This window comes from Aythya fuligula, chromosome 5 (assembly GCF_009819795.1).
Source record: "Aythya fuligula isolate bAytFul2 chromosome 5, bAytFul2.pri, whole genome shotgun sequence".
Taxonomy (NCBI): Eukaryota; Metazoa; Chordata; class Aves; order Anseriformes; family Anatidae; genus Aythya; species Aythya fuligula.
The window spans coordinates 47,885,176-47,910,884 of NC_045563.1; the positions used below are offsets into that span (position 1 = coordinate 47,885,176).

At 35.3% G+C, this 25,709-nt stretch overlaps 1 protein-coding gene across 1 annotated transcript in view; it reads right to left on the reverse strand.

The window, feature by feature from the left end:
- Positions 1-25,709, reverse strand: part of SHANK2 (SH3 and multiple ankyrin repeat domains 2) — a 308,073-nt gene that overhangs the window by 31,490 nt on the left and 250,874 nt on the right. Inside the window, exons 16-19 of the mRNA XM_032187848.1 lie at positions 12,464-12,599; positions 9,602-9,682; positions 9,242-9,250; positions 6,412-6,432 (exon numbers count right to left, since the gene is read on the reverse strand). Of these exons, the coding sequence (XP_032043739.1) occupies positions 6,412-6,432; positions 9,242-9,250; positions 9,602-9,682; positions 12,464-12,599 (247 nt within the window). The remainder of the gene's footprint in view (positions 1-6,411; positions 6,433-9,241; positions 9,251-9,601; positions 9,683-12,463; positions 12,600-25,709) is intronic.

The following is a 25,709-nucleotide window of genomic DNA, read 5'->3' on the forward strand; positions in this document are numbered from 1 at the left end:
CCTTAATGTCAGGTACTGCATATGCACATATTTTGTTCCATCATCTTCCCTAAATATGAGTTTGCATGTATAGTTTAATTCTTTCATTAATCAATACAATTTGTGTTTCTTTGTCAATAATCTGTAAATATAATTTAATTTACACAAGCAGTACTAAAACTGAAGGGGTAGTCTTATGTGTGCATATTAAAAATGCATAAAGATGCATTTAAACTACATAAAAATATGGTTGTGGTGTTGCTTTTATCTTATGTGTTGATTTTTAAAATTTCCTTATATTAAACTATAGATAGCTCATTTTTAGCATAAAGATTGGAAGTTAATATGCATATAATCATAAATTTCTATGTACAAAACAACAACAACAACAAAACGGTCTAAAACAATTAGGTACTCTTATTCCCATTGCATTCCTTTTAGATTTTTTTTTTGTCACTTCCCCTACAGAGGCAAAAGACCTTGCCCTGCTTATTTCGTGAAAGAATGGTTGGGAAGGAACTGGATAAATACTTCAGGCTGAACGTCTGTGTGTTGTGGGCAACTGTATAGAGGATAATTTGGGCAAACAGTACCTATGGGAATCTAGCCAATGCTTTCAAAGAAGCAGATAAAATTCTGGAGGAGATTTCCAGTACCAAAGGGTGGTGTATGTTGGGGGGGGAGAGAGAAGTGGCAGAATGATTAGAACCTACTGATTTCAAAAGCAAGCTTGATCAGGCTATAAAAGTTCATATGATAATGATGCTTGTCATAGAAGCAATTGTATTCAATGAATAAATCTCTAGTGCCTCGGGAAAAACAGATGACTTATTTGCAGATGGTTAAAAAGGAATCTCTGTTGTATTAATTATGCCAACTGAAAACTAATGCATTTTTTAGCTATTCAAATGTGAAAAATCATCAAAGACCAAAACTAGATAAGATATAGCTAGGTCTTCAATACACTGTTCAGAATTTAAAGGCTAACCATAGCTAAATAATTGTTTCATTGGAAGAATATTAAAGGTTTAGATTTAAACTCAAGTTTGTTTATGATCATATTTACAGGAAAGAAACAGCAAATTGAGCCCATGTCATACAAATGTTATAGTTAAAAACACACAAAAATGGAATTATTTGAGTTTTCATGTAGAAAATTAGGCTAATACTCATAAATCTGCTACCATGAACACATTTTAATCTGGAAATTAACTTGTTCCAATCCCACTGCAAATGAGCAATTTGCAGGACTATGCTTAAGTCACAGTGCCAAAATATTTACCATATTGCAGACAATAGGCAGAGAATATTACTTTAACTGTTACCATGAGAAAATAACAAAAGTGCTTTGCAATACAGTCAAAACCATAAACCATCCAAAAACACCTTCCTTTCATGAAAACTGAGTAAAAATATGTGTATATTGTCTGGGATACTGTAAACTCTACAACGTACACAAAAATTCAAAAATTGGAAAATTATGTAAAATAAATCAGTTAAACATAAAAATTGCTTAATGAGTAAAATTAATCATTTAACATTGAATATCCACAAATACCATTAAATGTTTTATACAAAATGATTTGTATGTATTCACATTAAGGAACTACCAAAACTTTCTCTAAAGAAAGTCTTATTTGGGTTTCTAGGCTTGAAAATATCTCCACATTAGTACATACAAGTCACATTAACATATTACAATCACACAATCAAAAGTAATTTTAAGGAAGGCAGAAAATTTATATTTGTCCAAATTATTTCTATAGATACAATTTTCAAGTACCAGCTCTTTAACAGTATGTTCAATTAATGAAGTTAGTATATAGGGATTTAAAATGCACCTGCAATCCTGCAGCCTTACAATTCAGCCTACCTTGAAAGAGGAATGGTCATTGTCTAACACTGGTTTCTGTTTAAGAACAAAAACAAAGCAGAGAATATAGTCAATACCCACTCCTACCCTGCAAGCCAGGTGGAATTTAAGTGGCAATTTGATGTTCTGTTTAAGAGACAGCATTTGAAAATTTGGCCTTGTTACAAAACAAAGACAAGCAACTGAAAGAAACCAAAAAGAAAGGTGGAGGACCTAAGTCACTTGCAGCCTTCTCTGTTTTTACACTTACTTTCACACTTCACTTCCACACCAAGGGGAAAAAACAAGCAAACTATGATGAAGTATCTAAAAACATTTATTTTCAATTATATTAGGAATTAGTTAACAAGGACATATGAACATTTGAAGAAAAAAAAAAAAAGAGAGAGAGAGAAATAGCAGCAAAGGGAGTTTTGAGATGAGGGAGATAAGTCCTTCATCTCCCTGGCTCCTGAAAAAGAGAGAGAATACATTAAAAGTGTTGAAAAGTTTTCCATTGCCCTAACTACGATGGTGGGAAATACATGCATTTTTAACTGTTCCTCAAGCACCCATGATTATGAGTATGTTGTTAGATATTCAGTTAATAATATCTGAATATAAAAAGTGACACTCACATATGCCAAGATGTTTCATTCATCTGGCTCCAAATGCTACAAAACCCACATTTTCTTTAACACTTACAATTCTTTTTCCAACTTCTTTTATACCATTGTCTTGTTGGTTGATGCAGAAAGGTTTTGAAAACCTTTTCAATTACTGTCCTGTAGCAAAGAAAACAAGTATTATGAAAGGGCACTACAAACACTAGAGAATAATCTAACAAAATCAAAATAATACTAGTGTAAATGAGGAGAACACCCACACAGTGACTCAATTGACCTCTCTGCTCAGGGATTCCCAGTGTTTTCAAAATGTCAGTTAAAGCTCCCACATTAAGCAGTATAAACCTTGTTTTGAAGAAGTATTCAGTCCTGATAGTTACCTGTTAATTTAAGTTTCTATGCCAAAAGTTGCTAAAAATCAGCACATTATATATATATATATATATATTTTTTTTTTTCCCTGTCGAAAATCTAGGCTTAGCGTTTTTCTCCTTGAAACACGCTGAATTTCAATACTTTTCTCTTATGAAGTGTTTTAAAAGCAGGTATGTTGTAGGTATGTTCAAAATCCTATACCTTCTTACATTGTTGAGGACTCCACATGAGATAAACTACAAGTCATAAAACCTGTAGCCTTGCTCCATCAGCATGAAGATGGAGCCATATTTTGTCACATATGTACATCACAAATTCCACTCAGAGTCACTGCCTCATGCTTTTGAAAATGACAATTGTATGACAACCTTTATCTTATTATTGCTATCTTATTAGAATTTCAAATAGGTAATGCAAATCAATTACTTACAAGGACAATCTTCAAGAATTCTTCATTAAGCCTGATGCCTTTTGATCTCATCTTCTAAAATACAGTGTCTGGTGAAGATCAGAAAACCTTCTTCCTACATAGAAGCACTGTAGATACTGGAAACTATCAAAGAAGTCGATGCTGTCAGTGCTGTAAGAGTTGCTTTGATGGCATTTCCATTGTTTCCTGCAGACAAATCTCCATCATCAACTCCATTATATTGAAATAAAAAAAATGACTTTGAACCCAGACGTCTTTTGTGAGTGGTTTCTTCAAACACAACATAACACATTAAGCTAATCCACTGTTTGGCATTCATTTATATATATTTGCTCTGCAATTTCATTGTTTCAGATGCCATTAGAATGTGCCACCTTTGAAACAATGGACAACAGGTATGAGATGAAGTGTGAACGCTTATTGCAGACAGAGCTAATAATATTTCTTTTGAATGCCAACAACTGATATTTTTTCCATTCAAATGTTGCTAAGACCTGGTGCCAGGTAATAATACCCTATGTTGATGATATCACAGTTATTCTGTATCAGAGAGACAGCACTATCATCTAAACTGTTTAAAGGAGAAAATCCTACATCTGCATTGGGTACTTTAGGCCACAACAAAACCCAAAGATCAGCATCAACACATACAAAGGGATTATTTTACTTAGATTACATATCAAATATATATAAAAAAATCCCACCAAACCCCCAGAGCTCACAACTGACACTCTTTTGACACTGTCAAAGCAGTATTTTTGATACGGAAGAATTATCTTATCATTCTATTTCACTATGAAAATTTAGCCTACTCTATTCTTATTTTTCTACTTTCTCTTAAATTCTCGAGATATCTCCCAAGGATATTTATATTAGCTTTTAATTTAAACCGTCTACTTTACCTTCCATTGACAAGCACAAATTACTTACTAAATCAAACCCACTTCTGGCAGTAAAAAGCTTATCATCAGCATGAAACTTTTGAATCATGCATCTAGATATTTACAGATCTTAGTTTATGAATGTATTCATTAAAAATCATATCACTTTAAAATTCTCCATTCACAAGAAGTTATCAATAAGCACATAAAAATAAAAACTGAAAGTAAAACCCTTCAAAAGCAAGCTTTTCATGAGACGTGAAATTTTTATGAATTGTTAAATTTATTATTTTAAAATATTCATTTTGAAACTCTAATATCTTTTTTTTTTTTTTTTTAGTGATGATGAAAATTATAATTGGAACAAATGCATCAGTTTAATAGTTTAATATTTCATAGTTTAATCATAGTTTAATATTTTTTTCTTTTAATATTTTATTTTTAGAGTATTTTCAAATCTTCATTTTAATTTGCTGCATGAATATTTTGGTTTTAACAGGCTAACTACATATTGCCTAGAGATATATTTTAAGTACTGCCTCCAAAAAACTTGCTGCTACAACTGTTAGTCTATCCGTTGTTGAAAACCTACAAGTAACAAAGGAAATACATGATTTATGGGATGTCCTTGACATCCCATAAAATCCAGAAAAGTTTTACTGTTAGAATCACATCTCCTTCAAACACACAGTTTGAAGTTGGATGTTATTTTTCCAAGTTAGGCAGTTGCTGAAAGCAGAAAGTCAGTGGCACAGACTAAGTACAGTTTACCTTTTAGTAATTTGTGCTATGAAATTGCAGTAACATGGTAATACCACCTGTGACATACTATGAACTTGTTGTGACCTAACGATTTTATTAACTATCACTTTAGACACATATATCTTCTACCCTGAATATAAACACACCATCTATGCACTTCCCTTCTTCCAGCCTCCCAATGAACCAAAACCACCATCCAAAGACAACCAAAAGCGGTCAAACAGAACCACAAAAGCCATCAGTTCCATCTTAATGCCTCCCTCACCTATAACCCAGAAAACTGTATTTTTGCTTGACAGAAAGCTCTACAATAACAATGTAAAATTTTTTGATATGCTGCCAAAACATATGTTTTAGAAAAATACCAGTAGCAATGGGGTTTACTTATTATATTCTTTGAATTGAGAATGGAAAATACTACTAGCTGGAACCCGTGTTAGCGACCTAAAAGGAGGTCAGGAAAGAACAGGAAAAAAAAAAAAAAAAGAGGAAAATAACCTGATTTTTTCCTGTTTAATGATAAAAAGCAAAAGCTCCACTACTGAGAGAAGACACTGCCTACAGCCTAGCTTTTCTTTCAAGGACACTGAACTTTGTCAAAGAGCAGGACACAGACTGTTTTACCAGCTATCACCCAGGGGCCGAGAGAAGTTTGAGGCTTTTCCTTGGGCTAGACGCCATGAAAACGTGTAAGTGACACAGTCCCTGCTCAGGAGAGCTTACAATCTAAAAAAGTAAAATGACATACAGGAGTATGGAAAAATACAGCTAAACACAAACAAACTTTGTATACATATATATATACAGTTACGCTTATAAAAACTATTAAAATAGCATTGCTACCTCTACCTGTCCCTCTCCCTAGCCATTACTTAGATGATTGCTTAATAAGGATCATAGGGGAAGTGGGTTTTAAGGAGAGATTTCAGGGAGAAGGTAGTGGCCTTATGAATCAGTTCAGGGAGGGCACTCCATGCATACGGGACAGTGTGGAAGATGTCGTATAAAAAACTTAAAATTGTGCAGAGCAGCATTTCTCCAGGTCAAAAAATCAAATGTTGTGTGCAAGATCCCTATTTCCTGAGACAGAGACAGTGTGGGTACGTGAGTAACTTTTGGCCATTAAAAGGACAAGTGAAACCACTAACGTAGGACTACACTGAGGATGTGTTACTGGCCACATACTCTGTGGCTGCCAGTTAGCATAGTAACTGTGAGATGATATGGAAGGGTTTGGAAAAGAGTTGGATACAAAGAAGGAAAGAAAGGCAAGATGAGACAAAAGGAAGAAATGTGGGGAGTATTTTCAGATGTAGTCTTCTGCTTGAGTTCTTAGTGTGTTTGCAATTTATTAACTAAATAACTAAAAAACATATACAATAACTAATGTACATTTGACACCATAAAATAAACTGGACCATATGCCAACATTTACATTATGTTATTATCCTTCACTATGGAAAGGTGAGAAACAGTTTAAACAAGAGACAAAATGCTTCCCCTTACCCTTCTTCTTCCGTACTGAAGCTTGGAAATAGAAAGGGAATGAACTGTGAATCAATTCTGAAGGTAATTTTATATGCTAAATCCTTGTCTGTTATTTTGAGCACAAACATTTTTCTTCTATCTAAGAAGTCAGTCTCTCCCTGCTAACCTGTACTATGCATGAACCTATCAAACCACTGTAGATAAACAGCTTGGCAAAAGCCCAGTTTATCAGGGTTTATACATGAACTGTAAGAAATTGCTCCCCTGCATATAGTAGGGATACATGTACGATGTTTCTCTACATTCTTTTTAAAAAGTAGTAACTGGGTCAACTTAATGAAATTATTATAATAGAGCATTTTAATATCTTTGCAGATTGAAGTGGAAAGGAATTGCTAGCAGATGTTATCTGCCATATTTTGGAATAATTCATTTGAAAGAGAACAACTGAGATGGTCTGCTCAGTATTATGGAGAATGGGGCAGCTAAAAGTCAGTTAATAAAGCTGTAAGTAGAGTTCAGAGCCAGGCAAAGAAAGTGACTGCAAAGACTGCAAGGTGTATAAATTAAAAAAAATAAATAAATAAAAAATCAAGTTGTTTAGCTTAGCTAGGAAAACTGACAAAAATATATACTCTAAGGGAAAACAAATTGGGAATTTCTATTTAACATTTTCTTATACTACATAACAAGGGACATTCAATAAAATTAAAGGCATCACATTTAAAACCAATAAAAAGGAAATACATCTGTACACAGCACATAATTAGCCTGTGGAATTCATTGCCACGAGACATTATTGAGACCATGAGCTTCTTAAGTTCAGAAAAAAGATTACACATATATTGATGAGAACATCCACAGTGTTCTATACATACTTCCTATTTATTTTGTACATATATTTTATAAAACAAATGTTTATTCTTTAAATAGTTTAATGGACATAAAAATGTGGGTGTTCTCATAGTTTATACAGATGTCCAATATATACACATATACATATAAAGATATATAAATTATATATATATACACACATACAATTGCGTTTTACGTCAGAAGACAACTTTTAACTGATGATAGTGAGAACATTATCTCTTTGGAAACTTGTTCAGTTGTTGTGCAATTTAAGAATTCTTGTTCCTTCTACTAGTAGTCCTTTTACAGGACAAATATTAAAATAGGTAGATCACAGATGTTATTTATAACAGTAGTCATAGTTTGCTAAGATCGCAAATGTTCACAGTATCATGTGGAACTGGTATTTATAGCCGTTAGGAAGATGGTAAATATCTGCCATGCTCCAGTATTACTACTTAGGGGACTTACACTTCTGGAGCATGTTTTAGGACTATTCTTCAGAATAGTAAAGTCTTGCCACCGTAATATTTGCCCCATCTGGATAAAGATATGGGTGGGAAACTTGCTTCAAGATTCAAGTGTGTCCTATGGCTGCTAGTCACAAAAGTTGCAGTGGTTTCTGCTAGCCAATGAGACCAAACAGCAGAACAAGTGCTATTTGCTGAATTAGGGGATGAGTAAGATAAATTGCAATGCTCTTCATTGCAGAGGTGACTTTACTGTTAATAAGTGACTTTCCCCTACAAAAGAGTGCTGCTTCTCTCTGCTTTAAGAACAGTACATACTATGTAAGACTGAAAAGTAAGAGAAATACAAGATATATTCTCAGAATATCCTCATTTTGAAAGTGATTTGCAGAAGGGAATAACGAGGGGGAAAAATGGAACCTAAGTATTCCTGCATCCTTGGGAAAGTTTGTTGACAAACCAGCAATGTTTTACAGCTTGCTAGCACTCCATGCAAGGAAAACAAATCAAAACATCCCAAAATAAAAAAAGTGTGCAGAAATAATATTTCACATTTTAATTCTGTAAGAAAAATTATGGAGCATTCACAATGTGCTGAAAACTTTGGTCAGGCTCCTAGAGTTCTTCTCATGGGCTAACTGAATTTTCTGAGCTCAGTTAGGGATAAATAATCAGGATGTTTAATTTAGTCTTCATTTGGTTGTTATGCTGCAGAGAAGACAGAAACCGTTCCTGCACTGCTTTGTCGGTCAGAGCTCCCACTGAAACTATGTGTCTTCTGACTCGCTAAAGGATAGATGGGGTCCATCTGCCCCAGAAAAAATTGACTTATATCGAAAAATTGTAGCCATTTATCCACAATGCTTTGATTCCCTCAGGTTGGCCTTCATATGAGTCTATGCCAAAAATAAAAATGATTACAAAACGTAAGTATTTAAATCAATTATTTCCACAGCAGTGGAAAAATTAGCACTGCTGTATTATTCTTCAATGAGGGACGTGGTTTGTTTTTACACCAAACATCATTTGCTAAACACACTATTCTGGTGAAATAACCATATATTTATATACCTTGGACTTTTCTCTTTGTATATGCAGTCCATTCATAACATATTTTTTAGTCTAGGTGCAGAAATTCTACTTTTTAATGACCTAACAGATAAAAATCAGGGAGGAAAAAAAAAGAAAAAAGAAAGAAAGAAAAAAAAAAAAGAACTGTTACTTTCCTCACTTTCATAAAATAAAAAAAAAAAAATTCCCAAAGAATTATGCACATTTAGAATGTGGATGTTCAAGTAAAGGAATCTACAATCACATTTCTTAGAATTAGCAAAGCAAATAAAAGACTGAATGCTCAATACTTTTATTACCAATAGTGAGGAGAATTAATCTCATATCATGCACAAAAGTCAAAGTGACATCATTATATACAGTTTTTCAGATCAGAGGCTAATGAAAACAGGTTGAAGTTGAAGCTGCTTTAACACTGTCAGCTTTTTTAACAACAGCTTCTGGCAGCTTACCTTTATCCACTAATGAGAGGCCACAGAAATTTAAAATAAAACAATATTAGATGAACTGAAAATTTAGAAAGCAAAGCTAACAAAATATGATACGGCATTACTTTTTAGTAAATGTGCCAAACTTTGATGATGCATAAAAATGTATCAACATTCTCTTGCATAGCAGTAAAGGCACAAGTTTTTAAAAAATTATTCATGCAAATCATGCATATTTAAATCTCCAAAGATGCAGCATTCTTAAAACCCTTTCTGCTCTATATACTGTACACAGTGCAGTTCTTTTAAATCAATTGAACGCAACATATATATATATTTAAATTTCTATTATCCCAGCATGCTTGTCAAAAAACACTTTCTTACCAAGCTCTTCAAGCTCTGAGGTCATTGACTTAGACCGCAAGGTCAGTGCAGTGGTTGGAGCTCGCTTAGGCGGTGGTGGGGCTTTGCATTAAAGAGAAGGATATACAGTATAAGTAAATATACATCTCTTAACCACTATATTCACATACACAATTTCAGATTTATTTAAAAGAATATGCCACATTAAATAAGGTAATATTAAATACGTACATGCAGAGGAAAAACCCTGAGATGCTTTTCAGGTACTGAATTTCTGTACTGTTTCTACTTTTAGCGTAGGTTGTTTGACACATCAGCAAGCTTTTATATAACAGGATACATAGAAACAGTTAAAGCTAAATAACTCTGCCCTTCTATTTTTCAGCAGGAAAAAGGCTTGTTAGAGAAAGTGCCTCACAGCAGTTGTGCCCCTCCTTCTAAGAAATGTACATAGCTAAAAATCTCCTGGAGACCAGCCAACCTCTGCCAGATTAATTTCATCTTTGAAGAAACTGTTAAATCTGAGAAATACAAGAAAGAAGATTCAAATTTATCTCTATAGTCACAGTGAGACTAGGGAAAACAGGTGATTCTCAGAATAAGTAAGACAAAGTAGATCTTAAAATATCAAGTCAATCAGTTAGCACAGAACAAGCATCTATTTTAGTATCCTGATAACCGATGTTTTATGATAGCTTCAAATGTATCCAAACCAAAGAATATATTACAATAATCCACTCCAGAGGTCAGAAAGGAGACTAACATCAGAAAAGATTATGGTAATGTTGGCAGAAAAGCAGGAGGTTTCCAGCAAGTAGAAATGGTGCTGGGACACCAGGAAAAATTAAGGATTCTGATGTGTTTTGGTCAATAACGTACATGATGCTACACCATTCTGACAACAGGTGGCAAAGCAGAAAGAAAGAGTAATGGAGGGAAGTATAGCTGCCTTTCTGTATCAGCTATATCCACTATGTCAGTTTCATCTTTCCCTTGTTAAACTCTTTCATCTTTTCAGAGAGGCTCGAAAACTAAAAAATATAGCTCAGGTTTAATGTCACGTATGTGGTATCTACTGCTCAAGTATTGCAAATATAAACTCCAGTCTCGGCTCTGCTCTTGCCCAACAAGAGAAGTGACAGCAAATTTTTGAGGCATAAAATACTGGATTCTTAATTGAGGCTAAAGCTGCCACCACCATGAAGGAGACTGATGGCAAGCAAATCCTTCCATACAATTCCCAACTTAAAACGGCATTTTTCAGGTGAGAAGAAAGGCTTGCATCAAAAGAAGTAAGAAACTTGCATCAAAAAGGGTCAAGATGGAAAGGTGAATGTTTTTGGCATTTTGGCAAATGACATGTGACCAATAGAAAGCTCTGGAAAGATGGCAAAGAACTGGGGTGTGTTTTTATAGAAACAACTTATTCTTCCCTTTCTGTTGTATACAACAGTAGTTTTATGTAAGGCCAGTATGACACATCAAAAGGCAGAAGTGAAATGTTTATTTAGAATGTGCTAATGGTAATTCTATTAAGCTAAAATTTATGTAAAACCGGGTTTGGACATGATTTATTTTATTTTATTTTATATATTTTTTTTCCCCCCCCAAGGTGCTATAAGTGGTTTTGTTTGTTCGTTTTGCTTTGTTTTTAAGAAGGAGATGTCAAGGACACACAGTTTAGAAGGAAAGTCTTACGCCTGGACAAAGAGGGAGCCCTCTGGTGCCAGATCCCAGTCTGCTCTTGTGTTGAAAAGCCAGGTGGCTGTGAGTGACAATTCAAGAAACTGGTGGGAGGAACAGGAGTCTTCAAAAATGTGATGCTTCTGAATTGAACACTAGTTACTAGCAGCAATCTTTTCTGATTAATGATAATTATGAGGCCTAATAACTTCCCAGAGCAGCTTTTACCTGAGCAGATTCAGGAGCACCTAAGGTGAAGGAAATAGTGTCAAATATTTTTTTTGGAGGGGTCTTTTTTTTTTTTTTTTTTTTTTTTCCCTCTCTCTCTTACTTTTTTTTTTTTTTTTGTGAAATTTTGCTGGTTTTTTTTGGTGAAGTGGGGGTGGATGAGGTTTAGGTGGGGGGTATAGAACATTGCAATTCTTATGAGCATAGCCCAATCTTACTTTATAGGTTATCCCATAATCTCCATTAAAGTTAATATAGGAAAAAAATAGGCTTTTAAACTGGGGAAAAAAAAACTTTCCCTGTTTGTACTCAGACAATTATTTCCCAAAGTCTTTGCAGCACATGATACTGTACTAACCTCTCCTGGATCAGCTGCTTTCTTGTTAGCTGTAAAATGGCACAAATAGAACTTGAATGTTTTCAACTTATAGAAGGAGGAGGGGATTCTCCCTGACTGGAACTATCCTTCCACTTTGTATTCACCTAGAATGATTTGACCACTGTAGTGTACAGTTTTTCTATCAGAAATTTAGTCAAAATATATTACTTGCTTTTCCTATGCTCATAAAGTTCCCTTATAAAATGTTTTGCCAAACTGTAAGTTCTCAGTAACTTCAAATTAACCTCAAGTATGTATTGAATTTATTAATAAATACAAATCTGATCTTTGTGGATTTTCTACATCATTACTGCAAGACACTCACATCAAGAAGTTTGATTACAACATCTTCAAACAACGTAGCATAAAGATCCACAAAGATAGAAATTTCACGTCAAGCATGACAATGGAACACTATCCTTCTTGTCACGTAGTAACGTGTATGTCATCAGATTTAAAGTACTCTAAATTAAATAGCAGAAGACTATTTCAAATTTAAAAAGGGAAATTTATAAATCAGCATTTCTTGTTCCTACCCTATTTTCTATGGAGCAAGACTGGAAGGACTCCATTAGGAAAAGAGAAAAATGTACCTTTCTTTCTAGCTGTGTCATCTGGATCAAGATTCCTGGTTACTGTGACAACCTTTAGAACTAGATGATTGCCCCCTTGTCGAATCATGTTCACCACCTGCCTGTGGCCAACTTTCACTACATTCTCATTGTTAACCTGCAAAGACAGAAAATGTTCTTTTAGATCAAAATGCTGAAAAAAAATCTGTTTCAATTTTTAAACCCAGAAGGTAGAAAGAACAGGAAGATACAGAATTTCTAATTACTATCTTTTAATAAAAATAAAAATTATATAGACAATATAACAGTAGAAGAAAAGCTAACTCTTCATGAAATATGAAATTAATTTGCCTATAATTACCAGTTAAACAAATCAACAAAAATAAAAACAAAACCAAAACAAAACACAAAAAACACAAAGAATTTAAACAAACCTTTTCCTTTACATATTTTATTTGCAACTATTAGTGTGCTACAACTCTGCATTTCACACACTAAAATATTTTCTTAAATAATAGTCATTATTTACCATGGCATTATGCACAAATGTTTTATATGCATTTTTCTCTCTAATTTAACCAATGATATATTTAGAAGTTTTTCCCTTTAGATCATCCAAGAAATTAGATTTTCACTCCTGAAATGAACTCTCAGATTCAAGAGGCATTCTTTTATTTGATGCACTTTTTTCCTCATTTTCCAGTGTTTTCCTTCTGTGAGTTTCTGGAAGGATCTGATATCTAGGAAGCAAAGGCAACAGGGCCATAGCAGTCCAAAATAATTTTCCTGGAGAAAGATGAGTTAACCATATGAAACACTTACCATCTATTATGGTCATGCCAATTAAACTTTAAACCACATTCAACATTCAACTTTAAAATATATACTCTCCAGGTAACTCTTACTACTACAGCAAGATTTCTGCTCTATAATATTTCTTCTTAGACGTAAAAGAAAGCATAGGTGTAAAAATCTGTAAATAAGCATGCATAAAAGTAATATTTAAAATTTGTTTACACAATCTATAAGGAGTCACTTAGAGTTATTTGAAATCTGAATGATAGCAGCATTATAAGACTGAAATCCTGCATGTGTTACTGGAACATAAATGATATTAAGGAATAGAATCATTGAAGAGATGTTGCCAGAATACATGCTGGGAATTTGATCTTTATCCAAAATTCAACTGACTCAGTTATATTTCACTGAGATCACTCAGTGCCTTACAAAATGAACAGTCATTTTCAAAGTAAGCAGTTTTAGCCTCCTCTATTTATTCTGACAGGCTGGGCATCTCACACTCAAAAGAATTTACAGTTTAAAGCAAAATCTCTCATTAAAGGTTGTTGCTATTTAGCAGAACAACAAGCGAAAGAAAACCCTTTCCAACTAGAAATCATATTTTTTTTTCATACATGAAAATCTTGACCTTTTCAGTGTTTAGATTAGACAAGAAGCATTATGACAAAATAATGTCTTAGCAAACCATATTTTCAAAGCAATGCTACAGTCAAAAGTCTCAAAGCACTACTCGTGTACTATGTCTGTAAGCCTGAGATGCCTTTTGAGATTTTTTTGTTTTCAGTTTCATATAAAATGACATAGATGCAGCACATGCTGAGCATCCAGACCTGCTGAGCAGGCAAATATGAAGTTCTCTTATTCTGCAGATGGAGGATATAAATAAGTATTGATGTGAATAGGACTGTTGATGTTTTGTTGTATTTTACACCTTCTTAGCATCTGCTACTTAATGCCAAGATACGGTATCTACATGTATTTAGCCAGACCAATGGCATCTGCATTTAATTTGTCTAATGCATTTTAGCAAACAGAGTTATCCACTTGCTTCTGAAAGACCTTCCAGTATTAAAACCTCAACCAGGTAATCCTTTTCCACAGAAAAAAAAGTTTATGTAATTCAAAACTAGAGTTTGCATCAACTCTATTTTTGCTGGAGTTAAAATTTAAGGATAAAAGTCTGTAAGGATTAGAATATATCCTCTAATGCTTCCAAAAAATAAATAGACCTCCAAATAAAACAAAAGTTAAAAAAAAATAATCAAACATGTACACTTCACTAATGTAAAGTGATAAATGTGTAAAATGATAAACAGCTTATGCAGCATACCATCTGTTCGCATCATTATGTGCAATGATATTTAACATTTAGAGCAAGAGCAAATATATATGGCATTTTTAAAAACTATATCAGAAACAGAACCTCTAAACGACTGTTTATAACAGTTATTTAAAATGCACAGTTACAAAAGCTGGTACCAAAAAGATTTCTATTACAAAAATAAAATATTGATAGGAGATCTAAAGATTACTTAACTCAGAGTTTACAGAAGTATTTGTTAAGAAAAGAACTATGAAATCAGCAGAACAATACATCTTCACCATGTTTAGCACTTCAGTGGGTAAAACTATAGCATGATTAAAAAAACCTATGATAAAATCAGGATTGTGAAAAGCTTTTAAAGAGCTCAGATTTCAGCCACAGATTCTCTATTTCTTTTAACCCTCCTCAGTATTCTATATATCAGCTAAATGGTTGTAGAAATGGACATTAAATCGTACCACACCAGAGTTCTTGCATGATTGTTTGATAGTTTCAGTCTGATGTTACTCAGCAAAACTTTTTCAGGTATGAATAATATGATGATACTGTCTCTCTGCTTCCCCTTCAAACTTTGAAAGTGGAAAGATGACTACTCTGTCTCATCTACGTTTTGTAAACAAGCTGAGGAAAGTAAATTTTTATAGTCAAGAAAATACTTAGGTATCTATTTCACCTGTGCCAATTCAGTTAATAATAGCATGTGTATTTGCTATTCAATGTGATCATAGTCTTTGAAATATAACAAAAAATATTTTTGCTTCTGGTTTCAAAGTGTTTAGAAGGATATTTCATAAACAAACTAGCAAAGTTAGTTTGCTGGCACAGATTTCTATTTCTCCCTCTTCTTCAACCCAATCTTTCAGCATATTCTCTGTGATTTTTCATTGCCAAACCTAAAGTTATTATTTTCCTTCACCTCTTCCGCAAAGCTTTTTTTTTTTTTTTTTTTTTCCCCTCTCTCCACAGAACTATCTTTGCCCCATCCTTCGTAAAGGAGGCCTCAGGACATAATATTCTTGAAATTCACACTCTGTTGTCATATGGTTAAAACTGTTCAGTAGGCTGGAAGTTAATTTGAGCAATTTGAGAGAATTTGAGAAATAATTAATGAAATAATATGACCTCATAAATGTTATGTCTTTAAAAAATAACCTAAACCAGAAGCCCAAGAAACTCTCAAGCTGAACATATCCCACGGGATATGTATGAAATATTCTTGCAGTGGTTAAAAAAAAAAAAAAAAAAAGAACACTTCTATGAATATCATGATTTTTTACTTCTATGCCTCAGTACCTTTTCCACCTTGTATAATCAATATACATCAGTTTTAAAGACAAGTACAGTGCTACAGGATGGGAAAATTATGACTTCAGAGCAAGCTGGAGACACAAATGATAAAAAATCAGAGCAGATATTTTTTTCCAGACAAAATAATTTCCTAGTTGTGTGGAGTACATTGTATTTCAATGTACTGAAATACTATTAGCCACACGAATTATAACACTGTTTTCAGATGCCCCATGTAACTTAACCTTGTGTGAACCACTCAGTGAGAAAGATTAGATGAAGCTGAACAGGCAGCAATAGCAGGTGAGAGAGATTTCCACCTAGCCTTTGCCCCAAGTGATGCACCACTACTAGTTAGCTGACAGCTTACAATGGTTAACACAGATGAAATGCAAGCAAAGTGATGCTCATGCTGGTGATCAGTATTTGAGAAGATATAGGTGGACCAGCTGTAATTAGAGGTACACACAGCTGGCTAATCCAGGTACTTCTGGATACATTTAAGGCACTGCATTTTCATACAAGACAGAAAATAACACTTGCCATCACTTCCACATAGTTATGCAATTTCATTCCTTTCCACTGGATGGTGGAATCAGTTATTCACACACTTGCCATTTCATGGGTTTCTATAGTAATGCAATATACTTGAACATGAGACATTCAGTTCTCCAAGATTAAAAGCAGTGTGCTGTGTCTTCTCTCCAATCCCCACTACTGCCACCACAGCAGACAGGTTTCTTTTCCCTCCAGCACCCTTTTGAAGAACCCACAACAGTGCAGTGCTCTGGGGCTTGCATTCAAAGTGCTTCACATCTGGAGTTCACACTTGCTTAAAGCTCCAAAACAGAGACTTGGATCAACAATGATGTTCCTCTTGCATGAAGAGTTTGGAACACCACCAATGAAGAGTTCTCTCCCCAACTTGGGTTTTCTCTCAAGTGGTAATTCAAAAACGTAGAGTAAATCAGGGACAAAGACCACCGACCATCACAAATCTCAGTATGTTTAATATCCACGTCTGCCACTCTGACCTGACCTTACAGATCATTTCTACATAGCAACATCTAACACATAAACACACAAAAAACAGTAAGAATCATAAAATTTTATTTAATTATATATAATGAAGTTGTCTCCAAGGGCAAAATATCAATCTGGTAATCATTATTTTTCCTGTGTGAAATATTCCCTACATGAAAGCACCCTCCACAGAAAAGATAATATATGAACACCCATGACATCAATAAATTTTTTCTGAACCTTACAAAGAAAAAGATGTTCCTGTTGAGGCAATCTTATAATTCTGATAACATCGGACAGAAGCACACAGGACTAGGAATGACAATAGTTTATGAAATGGAAGAAGTTTTGAAAAGGATGAAGATATGCTAGAAATTGGTTTACAGTGAGTCTGAATGGAAGTCATTTGACGGGTGACTTCAAGAGATGTACTGAAGCTGAAAAGGGCACCAGAACTGATGGCATGAAGCCAGAAGCAAAGGAGAAAGACAGAATCAGGAGTTAAAGGGAGACGACAGCTCCCAGCACAAAGGAGAGGAAACAGGGATCTTCTCTCCTGGTCCATCTTTACAAAGACATTCTAGGTGATCTCAAAGGAAACAAAGAGCTTAGATATGAAACAGTAAGAGAGAGCACTACAGGTGCATGCAAGTCAGTGTAGCCAGACAGAAACTGATAAGAGGTATAGAAAATTGTAAACTACTTGTTTCAAATATAATTGCATTCACACGTTTCTAACTGATCACTATACTGCCCACAGGGCAGGCTGTATTTACTTTAGAAGCAGCAAGATTAGAGAAAGGATTACCCTGAAATCTGTTCAGGATTTTTCTTAAGATTAACCTTTCACACACACGGGCGTGTACCTCCCAAAATGTTCACTTCCATGTTTTAAAGAAAATGGAATACCATATTATTCTTTACAGTACTCATTCCACACAAGAGCTACTGTTGGGTGTCTGCTCCCTTTTTTGGCCAATATTTGATTGTAAACAGACTCTTTGCTATGTAAATACATGTATCTAGTGAACTTATCTGAGCAAATTTAGGGCAGGAAAGTAGAATACTGTTATTTAAAAATATGGATTTTTTGGAACAGAACACTGGATGGTTCATAGATGTCCGGGAGATGCTGGGGTAGATTTTATGGATATTGGTACAAGCTGCATAAAAGCATTTTTTCTGAAATGCGTAACCTTGAAAAAGGTTGGAAAATAAATAAAATAAAATAAATTAAAATAAAATAAAATAACCTGCACATGGTAGGATAGCAGATGTATGAGCTGGAACATATTCACCAGCGCAGCCTTCCCGTAGGAAGGTGCAAAAGAAAAAAACACTACCAGAGAAAGAGACCTTTACAGATTTTGTTCTATTAATAATAATTAAAAAAATCCTAATTTCTTCAATACATCATGTAGCATCCTAATCTTTCCATTATCAAAACATTGTGGAAAATGTAGTCAGTCATTTCCACCAGTAAGTAAAGAGACAAAACCTTGTAATTTCATTCACAATGACCGCTGCACAGGTGCAATGGTGAATAAATTCACCCTGCGGTTGCAAATGCACATTCTGTCAAAATAAACTTCTCAGAAGCTCTTCCCATCCACTGAACTACTTGGAAAACAGAACAAAACAAAACAAAACAAAACAAAAACAAAGAAACAACAAACAATCCTCCCTGTTATACATAGCTACATACCCCAGTCCATGCAATCTTTAAAAATCCACCACTTCTGTAAACATTTAACATATGGTAAGCCCATTACAATTGGTACCAGCAAAATAAACAGCAGACAGGTAATTCAGGAGGCTCAAATGATACTTTTGCATGTGCACTGTTGTGCACATGACACTGTCTGAGCATGTCACAAACCAGCACGAATTTACCATCTGTGAAATATTCTTGTTCTGTAGATCAAAATGTGGAACAAAGACACAGTGACCTAGACAGTCTTTGGGAAGTTATTCATTTGTTATTTATATCTGCAGTGCTAACCTAGGAGTCAGTTACAAGGCTGTTTTATTTACTGAAAGCCAGCAACTGCTCTTGGTGCTTATGGCTGTGCTGGTCTTAATCTCTTTGTGAAGGGCCAAAGCAGTATTTAGCCCAAACTCAGACCATGTCCTGAATTTGCGCTCTACAAGTGTATTCAGTGTCAAAAAAAGTCTATTTGCTTCAGGCTGAAAACTATAAATTTGTGCTGAATGGTTAATATTTTAAACAGTGCTTACTTCTGTTTTCTGTACTGTAATCTTGCATCATCACCAAATACATGAAGAGCACTCAGTTAGACTGTCTATGTTGAAAGGACATGAAATTTTAACAATTTCTGTAGGCAACATACTTTTCCCTGAGTATTACAGGAAAGGAATGACTGGATAAATTTGCTGGTAAAATTTGGAGACCCAAATGAAGAGGCAAGTCAAAAAGGTTCATGTCAATTTATTTGAACTAGTCCTGAAACTGGTGTGGAATAGTCTCTGGAATATCCTTAAGAAATACCTAATACAAAAAGGACGTTAGCTGACATTCTGAGCTCTAACGCAGACTTCTTTGATTGTTGCCAGGTTTTGATCATATCCTCTCTAATCTAATTTAGTGCAAAAGATGTTTCAGAGATTTTATGCACCCTTTTTTAGTGCCTCATAAAAGGCACTAACAACAACACCTTTACAGAGCCAAGAATACAAGCTTGTGGAAATATAGCTGAAATTCTGCATAAGTAGATTTTTAATAACAACCCACTTGCTTATATATTTCCCTGGACTGATGGCTGTAAAGCAAGGGAGGGTGTAAAGAAGACAGCCAGGTTCTTAGTCGTATTCCGTAATAGGACAAGAGCAATGGGCCCAAACTGAAATATAGGAAAGTCCAGTGAAACATAAGAAAAAATGTTTTTTAATGCGAGTGTGGTTGAATAGGGCAACAGGTTACTCAGAAAGTCTGTGTAGTTTCCATCCTTGGATGTACTCAAAGCCCAGCTGGGCATGGTCCTGGGCAACCTGCCGTAGTCGAACCTGCTTTGAGCAGAGAATTGGGCCAGGTGACCTCCAGAGGTGACTTCCAGCCCCAACAATTCTGTGAGTCTATGGGGTTTGCTCAAAAGAAAACATACCACAGAGAAGTACAGCCTTGCAGAAAAAGTTCATATACATTACAGGAAAAGTATCAGAACCGCTAGTAGCAATAACACAGTAAAAGTTTCTTCGCATAAGCTCAAATACTGTGGTAAACAAAGAAGATATAAAATGTCTGAAGGAAAACACCCTGTGGAGATACTATGTCTTGAGGTTTTATACTTCTTCCTGTCATCACACCCTTAGGATGGAAGCGGGGAAATATTACTTTGCTCCTCCAGCTCCCATGGCAAGGGAAGGCGTCCAGCCACCCAGTAAAGAGAGCCACCCAGTGCCCACCTGCAGCAAGGGGAGCAGACTGAAGCACAATCCACCTGGTGAGACCTTGGGTCCTCAGGACTGCTCCAGCCAGGCACCAGACCCTTCTTGCAATAGGCTGAGCAGCAGGTAAAAGTGTTGTCTCCTGAACTGCCGCAGGAATCTGGGCTCTGCCTAGAGATTGCTGAGCCATGCTGCTGAGGAAAGCTTGAGCCTGCGCTTCACTGTACTCTAGCGTAGTACCAGTTCTGCAAATCTTCAGCTGTGCTTGGGAACATCTATTTCTGCTAGAAGCATGGGAATGAGGAGGCATCTCAGATCCTTAACTCCAGACTCCTTTGTTGTCATGGCAACAGCATCACAAAATTTATTTCTTAACATTTAACCAAGCTCCATCTTGGAATTACTCAAATTTCTTGCCCCTGTTAGGCCCCAAACCTCTGCCATCTGATCTCATCCTAGGTCCACATGTGACTAGTTTATATTCATTATTATTCTTCTTATTTTTTTTTCTCCTCCTATTTGGACTGCTAGTAACCTAAATAACCATTAACCCTCTACTCTCCATGCATTCTGCAAGCAGACCAAGTGGAAGAAATTTCCTGTCTTGGCTGAACAAGAATTTTAACAATGACCTTTTTTCAGAAGAGTTGAGAATTTTGCTTGTGACCATGTACTTATATATACAAACAAATAAAGCATAACAAGGAAACACAGCTGAGTATTTTAATAGAACTTCTCTTATCCCCAGCTTACTTCCTTAAGCCTTAGCAGAAAAATTAAGTAATGGAAATGTATCAAAATGGTTACTCAAGAGCATCTTATTTTGTCCCATTAAAAACATTGCCAAGAAACAGAAAGCAACAGTATTGTTTCTGTGCAGAACTCAGTGGCTATGTTTAGTGTCAGAGCTAAATGAATGTAAGAAAATCAGAAGAGTTGAAGGGTACTGTTTCTCTTACCAATACCATGGTTTCACAGATGGAGCCACATAAAACTAGTATTTTAATCTAAATTTTTGCATTTTTAGTACCTATATTTGAACCAAAAGCTGTTGAAAGTAAGTAGCTGCTGTCCTCATGAGACTACATTATACAGAACATTTAAACATTGCTCAATTACTTGGACCCAGTCCTATTAAAAATAATTGTCTCCATTAATCAGTACCTGTTACTATTTTGAATCATTTGGCTTAAGTCACATTTCTTAGGAGAGGTTCAATTAACTTTATTGCAGCTGATTGAACTGCAGTGTACTGCAATCAATTAAATTACACATAGGATGAATTTGTCCAATGTCTTTCAGGTGTGAGAGGTGGCAGTTTTTCACGTGATAACTACTCTTAGGAAAAAATCAAGTGAATTCTGCACATCTCTTTGGCACTCTCCTACACAAACCTGAAAAGGTTTCAATTGCTGAGGAATCTTCATAAAAATAATACACCTAATAGCTATATACTGATACAGGGCAGTATGAGATTGTGACCTATCCTAGATATTTTAACCTATTTAAAAGAATGTGGCTTATATTCATTGAGTATTTAAGGGCCTGGGAATATCCAAGATGAACAAAAGAAGTCCAGTCTCTGTCTGGACAGGTCTCTGACCACTTCTTAATTTCCTCACACCCAGAATGGTTATCAGAGAGGAGGCTTGCACTTGGAAACAGTATTTAGAGGTCCATAGCTAAAAAGAGAATCTGGGCACAATTTAAAATGTCACCTTTTTTTTTTTTTTTTTTTTTTATTAAACTTTCCCCTCTTCCTTCCCCACTGACCTGACAACTCAGGAGCATGCCAAAGCCAAATATTTCAACCATCTGGCTCGCAGTGATCCTTACAATGATGGTGGCCTAACATAACCACAGAAGTTGGATTTGACAAGCACTGACCCCTTGCCGTAGCTTTGTTGGTACTCTATTTATTTGTTATTCTTCTGGTCTTTTCAGCATGTATTTATTATTTTCAGCATGTATTTTGCATACCTGAATTTCATTACTACCTGATAGTTTGTCCACTTTCTGCTACATTTGCTTCTGTTTTTCTTAAAATAAACTGCATGAAGATAAGCTGATAAGTATTATTTGTGCAAATTTCCATGCTTTTTGAAAATATGTTCTAATTGAGAATTCAGTAAAATTAAAATTAAGTTTAAAGTGCAACAGAGTATTTTTCAAAAACAGATACCTTACTTTTAGTTTGTTTCTAGCTGATATAATAGCTTATAAATTATGATACATAGCCAGCTGACCTCTGAGTACCAAAAATAGCAAACTAGAGGTCACCCTTATACTAATGATACATCTCCAGCATATCCAGATGAAATCATGCATGAAAAATCTGAAACTGCTTAACCATTGCAACCAGAAGCTGCTTTCACCTCATTTCTCTGACATATCTATTATCATCCACCTTTGCTGGGGTTTGTTTTGAGGTCAAGAGCAACTGCTTTTCCACATAAAGAAAAGAAATACAGCCTCAGCTGCACATTCAGGCTGTGGTTCTGCAGGAACAGTAAGTTTAACAGACTCTTGCTCCTCTGCATTCTCCAGTTGACCACCCACCTGCTGCTCTCATCAGCAGAGTCACTAATGCTTTGTGAGGCCCTTCCCATATCTTGACTTCAGAGGAAAAAAAAACAACAAACAAAACCAACACATAAATTATAATTTTAATCTGGATCATTCAAGTGAAATGGTTAACAGTGCATGGGTTCCCAGATTATCCTTATGATCTGACCGCCCAGCACAGAGGGAGGAGTGGTTGTCTGTTCAGTTGACAAGCCATGCCCAAGCATCCTGTGGCAGTGCTGTGCTAGCATACTCCCTGTTGCACCCCTCAGCTCTTTTGGGACAACTCTTTGCAGGGCCTCATGAAGAACAGGATTCACTTGGGACAGGCTGTGCTTCTAAGCCAGGCTTATTCCTAGAGCTATTTGCTGAGCAGCTTCACAAAACAGCTTTACCTGTGCAGCTGAGAGGGCGTGTGGGGACAGCAATGAAGATCAGAGGAAGCTGAAGCCAGCATTACTGCTTTGATCACCTGTGAAGTTACACCCTGAGAACAGCACTCAACTGCCTCACTCTTGCCTATGAAATGACTAAATGCTTCAGACCCCAAGTAAACAATTCCCAACTTAACACCTTATAAAAACAGGAGGTAATATTCAACCCTAAAAATACATCCTTTTTGAAATCATGAGCATGGTGGAATTATGCAAGCACTGAGAAGACAATGGATCTTTATCTGAATTCTGAATGAACCACTTGATAAGTATTTACAATAGCTAGAAGATAGCAGGCTGAGCGCTTCTATTTTTAAAACTCTGAATACCTACATTAAAGGCCATTAGGCAGAGAATGCTAAACTAGGTATCAAAATACAGATCTCTTCATGAGCATTAATAATGCAGTCTAATATTTCTTTTCATTAGGGAAGCATACATTAGTCAAGCAACACAGTTTAAAGTTAAACATTATACATGGCCTGTAAACTGATCGGTTCTGTACGTTACAAAGATTTCCAGCTAAAGCCTTTACAGAGATGACACAGATATATTGACAGAATGTGTTGTCATCAAGTGCAGATAATCTATATTTCCTCCTCCCACATATAGTCACTTTCCAGAAAATGCATCTGCACTGGGAAGAATAAAAAATGTATTGCTCACGTATTTCTCTATATGTAGGAAAGCCTGATTTTAGAGCATACGGAGGTAATTCTTTCTCACATTTTTTCAATGCACTCTGCCTTAAAGTCAGAATTGCTTGGAAGTCCTTTCGTAGGCCATATCTGATGTTGTTAAAACTCAAGAAGTAGTTAGGGTGTATATGATGGCATTTGCTGTACAAACATACAGTAAAACATTTATGTCTTAGATTGAGACCTGTAGACAATTACTATGTGCTTTACAGATACACGGTGCAAAGAAATAAAGGTGACCGAAAAGAGCCTTAAATAAGGAAACAAATGTAATCCAATATTCCTTATTCAGGTGTGAATATGCTGACTGTCTTTATAAAAGATCATGAAGAGGAGAACTGAGTCCAGAAACAACAGGAGCAGTTCCAGCTTGATTAGAGGCATAGACAGGGCCTCATAGTAAAGATACACAGACAGCGCTTCATCAAGTGCACTTTACTTGAAATCTGTCTTCAGTGATTAATGTTGGAAAGGAGCATGGCATGGCATTTTAATACTTACTAATACGTTACTATCTATAAGGACAGGACCACCAAGCCCGTGGGCAGGCCCGAGTTTTGCACTATTTGTTGTTCCAAGACCATTGCATGATTTGACTGTTATTTGCTCAGTCAAGTCACGCAGCTGACCTATACTACAGAAAGGCATCCTTCCGATCAACAAAGTCCTGATTTAATTACCTTTATCCAAATGCTCACTGACTTCAGTAGCAATACTGAGTCAAGAAATGGTAAACAGCTTATGCCTCTGGACCTCAGTCCTAACTGCCTGAACTATTCAGACTGTAGTAACTGATGCAAATTAACCAAGTAATTTGCAGGGTTCAGGTCTGGAAGAAAAATAAACAAACAAACAAACAAACATAAATAAATAAATAAAATCCTTGGGTTTTATTTTTGTGGAAAAAATAAAAAAGTTGGAGAAAGAGCAGTCAAGACAATCTCTTCTTGTACCAACCTCATGGTTCTAGCAGGCTGCCCACTACTAAATCTAAAGTTAACCTGCCCTAAAATCTTTAAGGGATAATAATAATAATTAAAGGCATTTAGATTTACAAATACTTGTACTGAAAAGAAGTCTAGGTTCATGGCCTTATCTGTGTGCATATATATATAAAAAGTACAATATCTGTACCTTTGTTCAGTTTGGAATTTCCTTCATCTAAGTAAAAGTTTATTCCATAGGAATGAATTTATGAGATTCCTTAATGCAGGAATGGGGGTCTGCATCAAAATTGCACTACAACCCCAATTCTGTCCAAGACTCACTTTGTGACTTTTAAGCCTGTGCTTCTGTTCAACAGCCTTGAAAAGCAGAAAATAACTAATCCACTAATCCATCGTAACATACCTAATCAGTCATCAGATGCTAAGGCTCTGTGGTGGTGGTGAAAAAAGATGGTGGTGAAAAACTAATAGATTTGATTAGGAAGCAGAATATATTATAAAAAAACAGTAAGGGACAGTCTACTTTTGCATAGGATTGACAGAATTCACTAGGCGTATTCACAAAGGCAACAAGAAAAATTCTGATCATCCTACTTTGTACAAGAGTATCAGAATGTCTTTCTGTAATTATATCACAACTTCTAGGTACAAATACATAGAGCTATAAAAATCAACTGAACAAAAACTCAAAACCAACAGAAGGCAACTTTTCTGTTCTCTTTAAAGAAAACAAACTTGTTTATACGAGCAACTTTGTTAATTCATTATGAGTCTTTCTGCTAC